The sequence below is a fragment of the Schistocerca nitens genome, chromosome 10, assembly GCF_023898315.1.
Source record: "Schistocerca nitens isolate TAMUIC-IGC-003100 chromosome 10, iqSchNite1.1, whole genome shotgun sequence".
Lineage (NCBI taxonomy): Eukaryota > Metazoa > Arthropoda > Insecta > Orthoptera > Acrididae > Schistocerca > Schistocerca nitens.
This window is the reverse complement of record NC_064623.1, coordinates 125,338,858-125,353,083: the sequence shown is the minus strand read 5'-3', so window position 1 is coordinate 125,353,083 and position 14,226 is coordinate 125,338,858. Positions and strand designations below refer to the sequence as shown.

Here is a 14,226-nt window from a genome sequence, read left to right as displayed (position 1 = left end):
GCAGCCTACTGCACTCAGAGTCGTAACACGACGTCCTGTGGCTGCACGAAAAGCATTATTCAACATGGTTGGCGTTGCTGTCAGGGTTCCTCCGAGCCACAATCCGTAGGTAGCCGTCATCTACTGCAGTATTAGCCCTTGGGCGGCCTGAGCGAGGCATGTCGTCGACAGTTCCTGTCTCTCTGTATCTTCTCCATGTTCGAGCAACATCGTTTGGTTCACTCCGAGACGCCTGGACACTTCCCTTGTTGAGAGCCCTCCACGGCACTAAGTAACATTGCCGATGCGATTGAACCGCGGTATTGACCGCCTAGACATTGTTGAACTACAGACAACACGAGCCGTGTACCTCCTTCCTGGTGTAATGACTGGAACTGATCGGCTGTCAGACCCCCTCCGTCTAATAGGCGCTGCTTATGCATTGTTGTTTACATCTTTCGGACTGTGTCTGTGAAACAAAATCCACAGTCAACGTCTATCTTTAGGAGTCCTGGGAACCAGAGTGATGCAAAACTTTTTTTGATGTGTGTACAACTGCCTCATTACTCATACAGAGTCTTGAATATGTCACGAGCCGATTCAAATCCATAATATTGTATTCTCCATACGACCATGGAAGGCAGGGGCTTCCCCGTCTGTTTGTAGATGTAGTTCTGCGCTAGATCATGGAGAACATTCAAGGTTGAATGACGACGAACAGTTATCGATGCAAACTCATTTCTATCGAACGTTTCGTGAGGCAAGGAGACCCTTTGTCTACCGTTTTATTTGCACTGGTCCTTGAGCCAGCTCAGCTTGGTCTCCGCCGATGCTTGGAAGGGTTCATTTATGGACTACAAGGTTCTGATGTTGTGCATATGCTGATAATGACATATTCCTGGCCAGGTCAGGGGATGACGTACAGACGGTGCAGCGTTGGTTTCAACAATACGGTACAGTGGCGGGCAGTATCATCGGTTTGCGGAAGACGAAGTATATGGATGTGGGTTGATGGTTGTCCCTGGGAGCGGCAGTGTCGATTACTGACTTATCAGCGCTCAAATGTTTAGCGGTCCTCCTTCAAAACCACATTCAATGCACTGCAACCGTCACATATTACAACAGGTACGTCCATTGGTGTGACTCCGCACGCTATGCACGATGGACTTGTTCCAGCAGACACAGTACATTAATGTCGTCTGATCTCCCAAATTAAACCATTTCGATCATATGCTACCGACCTCCATTACGGTTGCTTCCAGGGTACAAGCTGCATTTGGACATTTCGTTTGTAGAATCAGATAATAAACCACTTCGGTTGTAAATAGTTTTATTGGTTCAATGACTGTTTTCGGGCGATCATAAGCCCATCGACAGGTGAAGAAGACTGCAGTAGGAAAATGGAGAATCTGTAATAAGAGATTTTACACCACTTATAGCTTGCTTGTTGTAATACTGGGAATTCACAGCCCAACTGTAAATATGAAACTGATATGCTCGCGTTAGAATGAAACACAGTTATCACCTGCCTACCCTCTACGCTTCCCTCCAGTACTAAATTGTGATCCCTTGATGCCTCAGAACGTGTCCTACCAACCGATCCCTTCTTTTGGTCAAGCTGTCCCACAAATTGCTCTTCTCCCCACTTCTATTCATTACCTCTTCATAAGTTATGTGAGCTACCCATCTAATCTTCAGCATTCTTCTGTAGTACCACATATCGAAAGCTTCTATTCTCTTCTTGTCTTCTGTACAAGGCTAAACTCGATACAAATATTCTCAGAAGAGATTTCCTCAGACTTTAATCCATAATCGACGCTAACAAATTTCTCTTAGTCAGAACGCTCTCCTTGCCAGAGCCAGTCTACATTTTATATCCTCTCTGCTGCGACCATCATCAGTTATTTTGCTCCCCAAATAACAAAACTCATTTACTATTTTAAGCGTCTCATTTTCTAATCTAATATCCTCAGCATCACCTGATTTAATTCGATTGCATTCCATATCCTCATTTTGCTTTTGTTTATGTTAATCTTATATCCTCCTTTCAAGACACTATCCATTCTGTTCAGTTGCTCTCCCAGGTCCTTTGCTGTCTCTTACAGAATTACAGCCGGCCGCGGTGGTCGAGCGATTCTAGGCGCTTCAGTCCGGAACCACGAGGCTGCTACGGTCGCAGGTTCGAATCCTGCCTCGGGCATGGATGTGTGTGATGTCCTTAGGTTAGTTAGGTTTAAGTAGTTCTAAGTTTAGGGGACTGATGACCTCAGCTGTTGAGTCCCATAGTGCTTAGAGCAGGGCTTAACAACTGGCCGGTTTTGAGCGCGAGTACTCGCGTCTGCTCAGGCATGTGCTCGCGAGCAGGTGCAAGGTCGCGGAGTAGGGAAGGAGGGGAGGAAGGGGAAATTCGCGCGCACGTTTGAATAGGGGCGCAACATGCCTATTGAATTCGCACCGACTGTGTAACGTTTAAAGTACTACGATCAGCTCTAACAGTCACTTCGCTGGTTAAGAATCATGTCAAGTCGCCGTTGTGTAACCCCAACCGTGCTTTCGCAGTTCAACCCCCATTGGGAGGAATTGTATTTGTTTACAGAAAAAGATGGAGTTGCAAAATGTTTAGCAGGTCACAAAACGCTGAATTCTTTTAGGAAATTTAATTTGCAGCGACATTATATGTCGTACCACGCGAAAGACTACGGAAGTGGAAAATGTGATGGACCAGATCGTGCACAGGAAGTTATTAAACTTAAAAGGAAGCTATCCGAAGAAGATCTGGACGACGAAGAAAAATCAACTGAGGCAGCTCTCAGAGTGAGTTACAAAATTGCTTTTCTTTTAGCAAAATCCCTGCGCCCCTTCACTGATGGCGATTTAATAAAAGAATGCTTGGTAGCTGCAGCGGAACATTTATGTCCATCTCAAGTTGAACAGTTTCTGATTGTGCCTTTATCTAACATGACTATTATGCGACGCATACAGGACATGGCAGACGACGTCCAGAGCCAGCTTGCAAATATCTGTAAAGATTTTATGGCGTATTCTCTAGCTCTGGACGAAAGTGTTGATATCACGGGAACAGACAGCTTGCCGTATTTATTAGAGGTGTTAATAGAGATCTTCAGGTGAGGGAGGAGCTCCTCAATGTAGTAGCCATGAAGAACACTGCAACTGGAGGTGATATTTTAAGTAGTGTTGAAGAAAGTGTTGAAAATATAGGATTGTCCTGGAATTCTTTAGTTTCAGTGTCTACAGACGGTGCACCAGCGACGACAGGGAAAAAATCAGGTTTCGTTGCGCTGTTGAAGGAGAAAATGCAAAAACTGACCGTGCCGAATGAAATAAGGGGCGTTCACTGTGTGATCCACCAGGAAATCTTATGTGCAAAGAGTATCACTCTAAAAAATGTGATGAGTGTTGCTGTTCGTACAACCAATTATATAAGGAAGCATGGGCTACAACACAGACAATTTAAAAGCTTTCTTGAGGATGTAGAAAACCAGTATGGTAGCCTGCCTTATTACAGCGAGGTCCGCTGGCTTAGTCGTGGCGAATTATTAAATCGATTTTTTTGCCTATTAGATGAGATAAATATGTTCATGGAAATAAATAACATGTGTGTTCCTGAATTGAAAGAGCCTTCATGGAAATGTGATATCGCGTTCTTAGCAGATTTAACTAGCTATCTGAATGCTTTGAACATTTCACTACAAGATAAAGATCTGCTAATTACTCATTTCATAGATCGAATACGAGCTTTTAAAATGAAATTAACATTTTGGGTGAGTCAGCTGGAAACAGGAAATCTAGCTCATTTTCCTAAATTACCATCCATGCAAGATGTTCACAAAAACTGTGAACGTTATTCACATAGTTTAGTTACCCTTAAGGAAGAATTTGATCAACGCTTTCAAGATCTGACAGCACTAGACAGTGATTTTGATCTGTTCTCCTCTCCATATTCAGCGAATATTGAAGAGATTCGTCCTGAGCTGCAACTAGAAATTATTGACCTGCAGAGTGACAGAGAATACAGAGACAAATTTCAGAACAAGAAAAACATTTTGCATTTCTACAGACACTTCCCTCAGCATAGATTTCCTCGTTTGCACAAACTGGCGGCTACAATAATAATAATGTTCGGTTCCACGTATGTTTGTGAAGAACTGTTCCCTGCAATGAAATATAACAAGACACGCCTGAGAAACGCATTTTCTGATCGAAATTTAAACTGCACGCTGCGCCTACAATGCACAAGAACAATTACTCCGAACATAAGCGCAATTGTAAAGGGCAAAAAGTACAAGATAGCCGAGAATCCCACACTTCAGTGACACCTTTTATTGTGTAACAGTTCACAAAATAATACGAATGTAGAGGCATACACTAAGCTAATAAAATTATCTGGCACGTGTACATTCTCCTTTATTTGTTTCATTTGTCGCAGTATAATTCGTGAGTGATATCCCTGAAGGTGGCCGCCGATTTACGTTGACTGGCGGCAGCTGTTGTGTGCCTCACATGGCTCCCCACTCTCCGCTCTGGTCCGGTAGTGGGGGTAGCGTGCTCGCGCTGCTCCGTGCTCGCGCCTTGCTGCTCACAGCTTGCTCCGCGAGCACGTATGTTGTGAAGCCCTGGCTTAGAGCCATTTCAACCATCTAAACAGAATTACAAAGTCTTCGGCAAACCTCAAATTTTTTATTCCTTCTCCATGGATTTTAATTCCTATTCCAAATTTTTCTTTTGTTTCCTTTATTGATTGCTCAATATACAGATTGAATAACATGGGGGACAGGCTACAACCCCGTCTCACTCCCTTCTTAACCACTGCTTCCCTATCACGCCCCTGGCCTCTTAAGACTGTCATCTGGTTTCTGTACAAATTGTAAACAGCCTCTCGCTCACTGTATTTTACCCCTGCCACCTTCAGAATCTGAAACAGTGTATTCCAGTCAGCATTATCAAAAGCTTTCTCTAAATCTACAAATGCTAGAAACATAGGTTTGTCTTTCCTTAAACTGTCTTCTAAGATAAGTCGTAGGATCAGTATTGCCTCGCGTGTTGCAACATTTCTACGGAGTCCAAACCCATCTTCCCCGAGGTCGTCTTCTACCAATTTTTCTATTCGTCTGTAAAGAATTCGTGTTAGTATTTTGCAGTCGTGACTTATTAAAGTGATAGTTCGGTAATTTTCACATCTGTAAACACCTGCTTTCTTTGGGATTGCAATTATTATATTGTTCTTGAAGTCTGATGGTTTTTCGCCTGTCTCATACATCTTGCTCACCAGATGGTTCAGGTTTGTCTGGACTAGCTCTCCCAAGGCTGTCAGTAGTTCTAATGGAATGTTGTCAACTCCCGAGGCCATGTTTCGACTCTGGTCTTTCAGTGCTCTGTCAAACTCTTCACGCAGTATCGTATCTCCCATTTCATCTTCATCTACATACTCTTCCATTTCGATAATATTGTCCTGAAGTACATCGCCCTTGTATAAACCCTCTATATACCCCTTCCACCTTTCTGCTTTCCCTTCTTTGCTTAGAACTGGGTTTCCATCTGAGCTCCTGATATTCATACAAGTGGTTCTCTTTTCTCCAAAGGTCTCTTTAATTTTCCTGTAGGCAGTATCTATCTTACCCCTAGAGAGATAAGCCTCTACATCCTTACATTTGTCCTCTAGCCTTCCCTGCTAAGCCATTTTGCACTTCCTGTCGATCTCATTTTTGAGATGTTTGTATTGCTTTTTGCCTGCTTCATTTACTGCATTTTTATATTTTCTCCTTTCATCAATTAAATTCAATATTTCTTCTGTTACCCAAGGATTTCTACTAGCCCTCGTCTTTTTACCTACTTAACCCTCTGCTGCCTTCACTACTTCATCCCTCAGAGCTACCCATTCTTCTTCTACTGTTTTCTTTCCCCCATTCCTGTCAATTGTTCCCTTATGCTCTCATGACCATATCAACTCATGTTTACAACTGGGAAGTGAATTCCCACTGTTACTATAATAAACAAGTGTTAAGTGAAAAAGAGTCTCTTATTATACTTTCTCCGTTTTCCTACTGCAGTCTTGTTCACCTGAAGGTGGGCTTATAATCACCAGAAACCGGTCTTGATTGAACCAATAAGACTATTTACAACTGAAGCGGTTTATTATCTGATTATACGATGCTCTGTTGTGGATGTCCTGTTAACCAAATTTTATTCCGTGAGTGCTGACCCTGTTTTTAAAATTACTTACGCTTTGACATTGTCCTCGTGTGAAAGTGACGTAGGTTTGACCTATGTCAGGAACTGAGTGCATACGCTTTTTCTGGGAACGATGCGCCGACTATTGCGTTCTGAACAAGTCAGCCTGTTCAGCACCGTCATCGACGAACTGGCGCTACCATCACTGAACCCTCCAGTCGCTGTCGGTCATATTTCGCCGCCACTCAATCACATTCGTACGTTTCTAACTGATTATAGTTACCGGCTGGGTGACCTGCCTTCTAGTCTGCCCCCGGTAGCTGAGTGCTTTCTCTACGCTCAGGGACTGGATGTTGTGTTGTCCCTATCATCATTTCATCCCCATTGACGCGTAAGTCGCCGAAGTGGCGTCAAATCGAAAGACTTGCACCAGGCGAGCGGTCTACTCGACGGAAGGCCCTAGTCACACGACATTTGCATTTACCTGCCTTCTACACGATCGTCCATGGCCAAGGACTGTTATCGCTAGTTACAGAGGAACCGCTGCGCAAATGTGGTTGAACGACGCCACCAGGCCATGCATTGGGAGAGGATATGACGTGATCGAGGGGTCTTTGTTAGACCTCTACTAAGTTTGGGGGTGCCTGGCTCAGAGGGCACCTACCCCTCCTCCCCCAGCGGTATCTGAGTTTAACTTCTGATCTCTGTGGATGGGAGAGCACATCGCAGATTGCACAGATTTTATTTCTTTTTGCTTTTCCTTTTTCTTTTCATTTCTTTACCCAGAATTTATATATTTCTTTTTTCTGTCACCGATGTGTTCCACATAACTTCATGATAATAGTGAATACTACAAAAACACAACGCAAATAAATAAATAACAACAACGCCTTCCACTTCTGTGGATTCCTGTGCCTCCCACTTCCCTTAGCACCACAGGCTCGGTGGTGGTGAGGGGGACGCTGTGGGCAGTCCTCGGGTTTCGACCTCTGCCCACTTTGCCCCCCCCCCCCCCAAGCACCTATCAGTCCACTATGGACCCCCCCCCCCAAAAAAAATAAAAAAAAGTAAAAAAATTAAAAATTAAAAAATAAAGTAAAAAAGGAGCTTCCTGATTTTTTCTGTTTTTTTTTCTCATTGTTATTTTACTTCGTTTCCTCAGATTGCTCAAAAAAAAGGTGACTGCTCGCATACAGCAGGCAATGGCCTTGCTGCAGTGGGTACACCGGTTCCCGTGAGATCACCGAGGTTAAGCGCTGTTGGGCGTGGTGGTACTTGGATGGGTGACCATCCAGCTGCCATACACTGTTGCCATTTTTCGGGATGCACTCAGCCTCGTGATGCCAATTGAGGAGCTACTCGACCGAATAGTAGCAGCTGCGGTCAAGAATACCATCATAACACCTGGGAGAGCGGTGTGCTTGACTCATGAGCCGTGGGACGAACTTGGCAACGCCATGCATGCCCAGATGCTGTGTCAGGATTCCGTGACTTGATCCAACTGAAATGTTAGATTCTTCTGCAATCCCTCCGACAGTCAGTCTTCGATTGGTTGGCACAATTTTGTTGACATTCCAGATACGAGCGTCGTCGGTCGACATCGAAGAGTGCCCTGAACGAGGGTCATCTTTAACTTCCGGTCGGCCAGTTCTAGACTGTATGAACCATTCGTAGCATCGAGTACGGCCTAAGAACTCACCACCGTACGCTTCCAGCATTATTTGGCGTGTCTTCGTAAAGACTTTCTTGAGATTCACGCAAAATTTAATGCAGACGCGTTGTTCCTCTAACTGTGCCGTCTCCAAATTTGCAGACTGTGCGACACAACGTTCTACTCAGTACAGCACTGAACAATAACTAACGAACATACAACAACGAATCTCCCCGCAGTCACACATTAAACACAGGCGTGTGCAGGAATGCTACACATTTCGCACCAACAGACCATTGACGCGAAATTACGAATGTTCCGAATTTTTTTGACCAGACTTCGTATACATGTTCAGTGTCAATATACTGTGTAAAAAAAGTATCACGTTTTCGTTACCCCTAACTATTTCCGACGCATCACTTTGAAATTTGGCTCAAAGGTGTCTACAGTCTTCCTCTGTAGTGGTACAAAAGCGCAGGGCACCCTGCTACATGTTGCTTCAAACAGCAAGGTGTAGTACAGGTGAGCTCGTCGTTGAGCGCGCCTAATCCAGAAACACACACGGGGAGCAATGTTTAGCTACATGCGAAAAAAGGCCACAGCTCAGATGTTCATGTAAGGTATGTTATTGTGGTCTTCAGTCCAGAGATTGGTTTGATGCAGCTCTCGTAAAGCTGCATGCCCTCGGGAAAAATTACGGCTGTAGTTTCCCCTTGCTTTCAGCCGTTCGCAGTACCAGCACAGCAAGGCCGTTTTGGTTAGTGTTACAAGCCCAGATCAGTCAATCATCCTGACTGTTGCCCCTGCAACTACTGAAAAGGCTGCTGCCCCTCTTCAGGAACCACACGTTTGTCTGGCCTCTCAACAGATATCCCTCCGTTGTGGTTGCACCTACGGTACAGCTATCTGTATCGCTGAGGCACGCAAGCCTCCCCACCAACGGCAAGGTCCATGGTTCATGGGCTTGGGGATGTAAGGTATAAGGTGGACCAATGATGTCACATTGTCACCAAATTTCACCACGCCACTGTGGATGTGTTACAAGATGGGAATGTGGCCACACCTTTTCTTACCCATATTCCACCCTTTCTTTTGACGTCTCTGCGACAGAGGTCAGAACCGCGGTTGAAATCAAGCAGTTTTCTTATGGGCAGCTGGGGAAAATATTTCAGGCATATCACCGCTAGGAATCGACGCGAAATTCCCTCACGACGCGGCACAAAGGGCTTCGATGGGATCACACTTTTCCTCGGGGCGTTGATACCCATGCATTTCGGAGTTGAAAACGACAGTCCACAGTGTGATGAACAACAGGACGACTTTCTTGACAACATTCGACGCTGCTGACACCCCTTGGACAATTCAGTCGTTCTCTAAGGGTACCATAGGGCTGTGACCCCATCGAACGTGATCGCACCTCTTGGAGTGCAGTGCGACTGCAATTTTTGCTCTGGTGTACATGATGGAACCTCCATGGACCATCCGAATCCATTTGACGAAATTCGAACTTCTTCCACAGTAGCAAAGGGTGTTTATGTTTTTTCAGCCCTCCTGTGGCCTGCTAATGGAGGGGTGCAACATTTACAGGTGTGTGAATAAAATGGCAAAGAGGCCTCCATCTCTTCCCCCTTCCCCCCCACCCCCCTCCCGCCACCATTTCGGCAACTACCTCTACGCCACTCACACACCTTTGTTGAGCATGTTAAATACCTACCTATCAGAGACTTCAACACCCGTTCAGGTGAGACGTGTCTCGGGACTGCTCTAGCGTCTAGCGTCTTTGGGCAGGAAATCCCACCTGAGTGGTGTTAAGGGGTTGTCTGCCCTCAGGCGCTATAGAAGGCACAGGGTATAAATCAGCTGGGTGGGTGTTGTAGTCTGTCAGGTACATATTTAACATGCTCAACAAAGGTGTGTGCGTGACACCGAGGGCGTTGCTGAACTGGCCAGGGGAGGGAGGGGGGGGGTGAGAGGGAGGTTATTAGAGGGCTCCTTCGCCGTTTTATTCATGCACATGTAGATGTTGCACCTCTCAATGATCATGCCACAGGAGTCCTGAAAAAACATAAACACCTTTACTGCTTTGTGCTTCGGATCACATTTGAATTTTTTTGGATGGTCCTTGGTGGCTGTATGCCAGAACAAAGGCAGACCCCCAGAAGGGCGTGATCATGTTCAGTTTCTTACTGAACTAGTCTACGTTTCGCTGTTCATTTCTCCTTCCTCTGCTGGCACTTCTGCCTACACCTTCTCTTTATTTCTGCTGGAATCATTTTCTTCTCTATCAAATCTTTCAGTCCCCATTTGCTCTTCCTTTGTTGTTCTACCTCCTTCACCCTTAGACCGAGCGAGGTGGCGCAGTGGTTAGACACTGGACTCGCATTCGGGAGGACGACGGTTTAATCCCGCGTCCGGCCATCCTGATTTAGGTTTTCCGTGATTTCCCTAAATCACTCCAGGCAAATGCCGGGATGGTTCCTCTGAAAGGGCACGGCCGACTTCCTTCCCCATCCTTCCCTAATCCGATGAGACCGATGACCACGCTGTCTGGTCTCCTTCCCCAAAACCAACCAACCAACCAATCCTTCACCCTTAGCCTTTCTCAATACTCTATCTTTTGTTTTCATGCCCTTTCTTTTTTTCCCTCCTATTCACTCTTCCTGTGGTTACTTCTTCTATTTTCTGCACTTTCCTTCTGTTTTCTTTGTAAATTAGTTTGTCTTACTTACCATACCATTTACTCTTACTATTCTATAGACCAGGGCTTCCCAACCTTTTCAGCTGGCGGACCCCTTCTACAGTCGAAAATCCATGGCGAACCCCTAGTCAGTCAAGAGCACAGTAACTTTAAATTTCAGAGCGAAACCCATGGGAACTGAAAGCTTCTTAATGCAAGTGCCATGTTCCCAATGACCCCCCCCCCCCCCGAAGTATCAATAGTCTTTGGAGCTTCTTGTCATTGTTCTTCCTTTGGTTGTCCTCTCTCCTTCTTCATTTCAACTGGAAACTTCCCTTGTTCTGAAAGCGATGGAGAAACCGCACCCTTCTTCAATGATCCCGACTTCAGCCACGGATCGATGTTAGAAGTAATAAACTAGTCAAAAATCGACTTATGAAATAGATAGTGCACTGACAAAGCAAGTTTAACATTTAACGATGCCTGGGCCCGCATACGTGCCAGCGAGCGCTGTGATTGGTCGACAAAGCTCGCTCCGCGCATGCGTAAAAGGTTTCAGCGCATCTAGCGCCGTGAACCAGCACACAAACGACCCCCGTATTGTTGCGAAACAGTCGATCAGAGAAGCCGCATTCTCCGGCACTAAACTGTGTATACGTTCTCACTTAGGAACCGCAAAGGCTGCTTGGGGATACGACCTGAAGTAAAAGTAATCATATGAGGTGCATTCAAGTTCTAAGGCCTCCGATTTTTTTTCTAATTAACTACTCACCCGAAATCGATGAAACTGGCGTTACTTCTCGACGTAATCGCCCTGCAGACGTACACATTTTCCACAACGCTGACGCCATGATTCCATGGCAGCGGCGAAGGCTTCTTTAGGAGTCTGTTTTGACCACTGGAAAATCGCTGAGACAATAGCAGCACCGCTGGTGAATGTGCGGCCACGGAGAGTGTCTTTCATTGTTGGAAAAAGCCAAAAGTCACTAGGAGCCAGGTCAGGTGAGTAGGGAGCATGAGGAATCACTTCAAAGTTGTTATCACGAAGAAACTGTTGCGTAACGTTAGCTCGATGTGCGGTTGCGTTGTCTTGGTGAAACAGCACACGCGCAGCCCTTCCCGGACGTTTTTGTTGCAGTGCAGGAAGGAATTTGTTCTTCAAAACATTTTCGTAGGATGCACCTGTTACCGTAGTGACCTTTGGAACGCAATGGGTAAGGATTACGCCCTCGCTGTCCCAAAACATGGACACCATCATTTTTTCAGCACTGGCGGTTACCCGAAATTTTTTTGGTGGCGGTGAATCTGTATGCTTCCATTGAGCTGACTGGCGCTTTGTTTCTGGATTGAAAAATGGCATCCACGTCTCATCCATTGTCCCAACCGACGAAAAGAAAGTCCCATTCGTGCTGTCGTTGCGCGTCAACATTGCTTGGCAACATGCCACACGGGCAGCCCTGTGGTCGTGCGTCAGCATTCGTGGCACCCACCTGGATGACACTTTTCGCATTTTCAGGTCGTCATGCAGGATTGTGTGCACAGAACGCACAAAAATGCCAAATCTGGAGGCGATCTGTTCAACAGTCATTGGGCGATCCCCCAAAACAATGCTCTCCACTTTCTCGATCCTGTCGTCAGACCGGCTTGTGCAAGCCTGAGGTTGTTTCGGTTTGCTGTCTCACAATGTTCTGCCTTCATTAAACTGTCGCACCCACGAACGTACTTTCGACACATCCATAACTCCATCACCACATGTCTCCTTCAACTGTCGATGAATTTCAATTGGTTTCACACCACACAAATTCAGAAAACGAATGATTGCACGCTGTTCAAGTAAGGAAAACGTCGCCATTTTAAGTATTTAAAACAGTTCTCATTCTCGCCGCTGGCAGTAAAATTTCATCTGCCGTACGGTGCTGCCATCTCTGGGACGTATTGACAATGAACGCAGACTCATTTTAAAACAATGCGCATGTTTCTATCTCTTTCCGGTCTGGAGAAAAAAAATCGGAGGCCTTAGAACTTGAATGCACCTCATATTTTTCACACGAAAAAAATAGTCATGAATTTGATTTTCACATTTATATTCAATAATTTTACTCATTATGTTACACGATTTGGTGAATGGTGGCCGCGGTCCCTCTAGAAAGAGCTGGCGGATCCCTATGGGGTCCGCGGACCACATGTAGGGAAGCCCTGCTATAGACCATTTCGTTTAACACTTGCCACTTGTTCATTTCTCTAATCTCCTACAGACCTCGAGTATTTTTCATTCATTTTGCATCATTATTTACTAAGTTTCTGTGCCTGCTCTATTTGTGTAGCAATGCTTCCTTATTGAAAAGACTTTTGGCAGACAAGCAGAAACGTCATCTCTACCACTACAGACTGCAGGCGAAAGCAACTGACCTCGGTCTGTGCGAGCTTGGCGCGGTCCACCTTCTGGGCATCGGCACAGACGCTGAGCCGCGGCACGGCCAACTGCGGGATCTGCGCCTCCTTCTTGTCCTTGTCCTTGCCCTCCTTGTCTGGAAACAAAGTAAACATAAAATCGTGTCACATCAACGTTCTGTAACGTGAAAAACCAAACAAACTGGGATTGGCATGCGTATTCAAATACAGATATGCCTGAACAGGTAGACCATGGCTATGCGGTGGGCAACGCCTATACAGTATAAGACAAGTGCCTGGCGCAGTTGCTACAACGGCAGGTTATCAAGTTTTAATTGAGTTTCAGCTCGGTCTTATAGTCGGCGCACGAGCGATGGGCACAGCACCTCCGAGGTAGCGATGAAGTAGGGATTTTCCCGTACGACCACTTCACGAGTGTATAATGAATGTCAGGAATCCGGTAAAACATCAAATCTCCGACATCGCTGCGGCCGGAAAACGATCCTGCAAGAACGGGACCAACGACGACTGAAGAGAATCGTTCAACGAAAAATCATCGAAGTGAGCTTTCGGAGCGGAAGGCCCACTCGTGTACCCTTGATGACTGCACGACACAAAGCGTTATGCCTCGCCTGGGTCCGTCAATACCGACATTGGGCTGTTGATGACTGGGAACATGTTGCCTGGTCCGACGAGTCTCGTATCGAGCGGATGGACGTGTACGAATATGGAGACGACCTCATGAATCCGTGGACCCTACATGTCAGCACGAAGATTTTCAAATTGGGGTAGGCTCTGTAATGGTGTGGAACGTGGGCAGTTGGAGTGATATGGGACACCTGATACGTCTAGATACGACTCTGACTGGTGACACGTACGTAAGCATCCTGTCTGATCACCTGAATTCATTCATGTCTATTATGCATTACGACGGACTTGGCAATTTCAGCAGGACAGTGCGACATCTCACACGTCCAGAATTGCCACAGAGAGGCTCCAGGAACACTCTTCTGCGTTTAAATCCGCTGGCCACCAAACTCCCCAGACACGAACATTATTGAGCATATCTGGGATGCCTTGCAACGTGCTGTTCACAAGAGATCTCGACGCCTTCGTACTCTTACGGATTTATGGACAGTCCTGCAGGATTCATGGTGTCAGTTCCCCTCTAGCACTACTTCAGACATTAGTCGAGTCCATACCACGTCGTGCTGTGGCCAGTTTCTTTGGATCTTCAGTGTTTGTGTTCTGTAGCGATGTAGATATGTAAAAAATTAATTAATCGCGGGGAGATAGAAATGAGATACAACAACGTGTTTTAGATAAATATTGTAGGTGG

The 14,226-nt window shown here is 45.8% G+C and overlaps 1 protein-coding gene across 1 annotated transcript in view; it reads right to left on the bottom strand.

Annotated features, from left to right (window-relative positions):
- LOC126209928 (uncharacterized) overlaps positions 1-14,226 on the bottom strand; it is a 159,762-nt gene that overhangs the window by 45,355 nt on the left and 100,181 nt on the right. Inside the window, exon 4 of the mRNA XM_049939046.1 lies at positions 12,906-13,024. Within this exon, the coding sequence (XP_049795003.1) occupies positions 12,906-13,024 (119 nt within the window). The remainder of the gene's footprint in view (positions 1-12,905; positions 13,025-14,226) is intronic.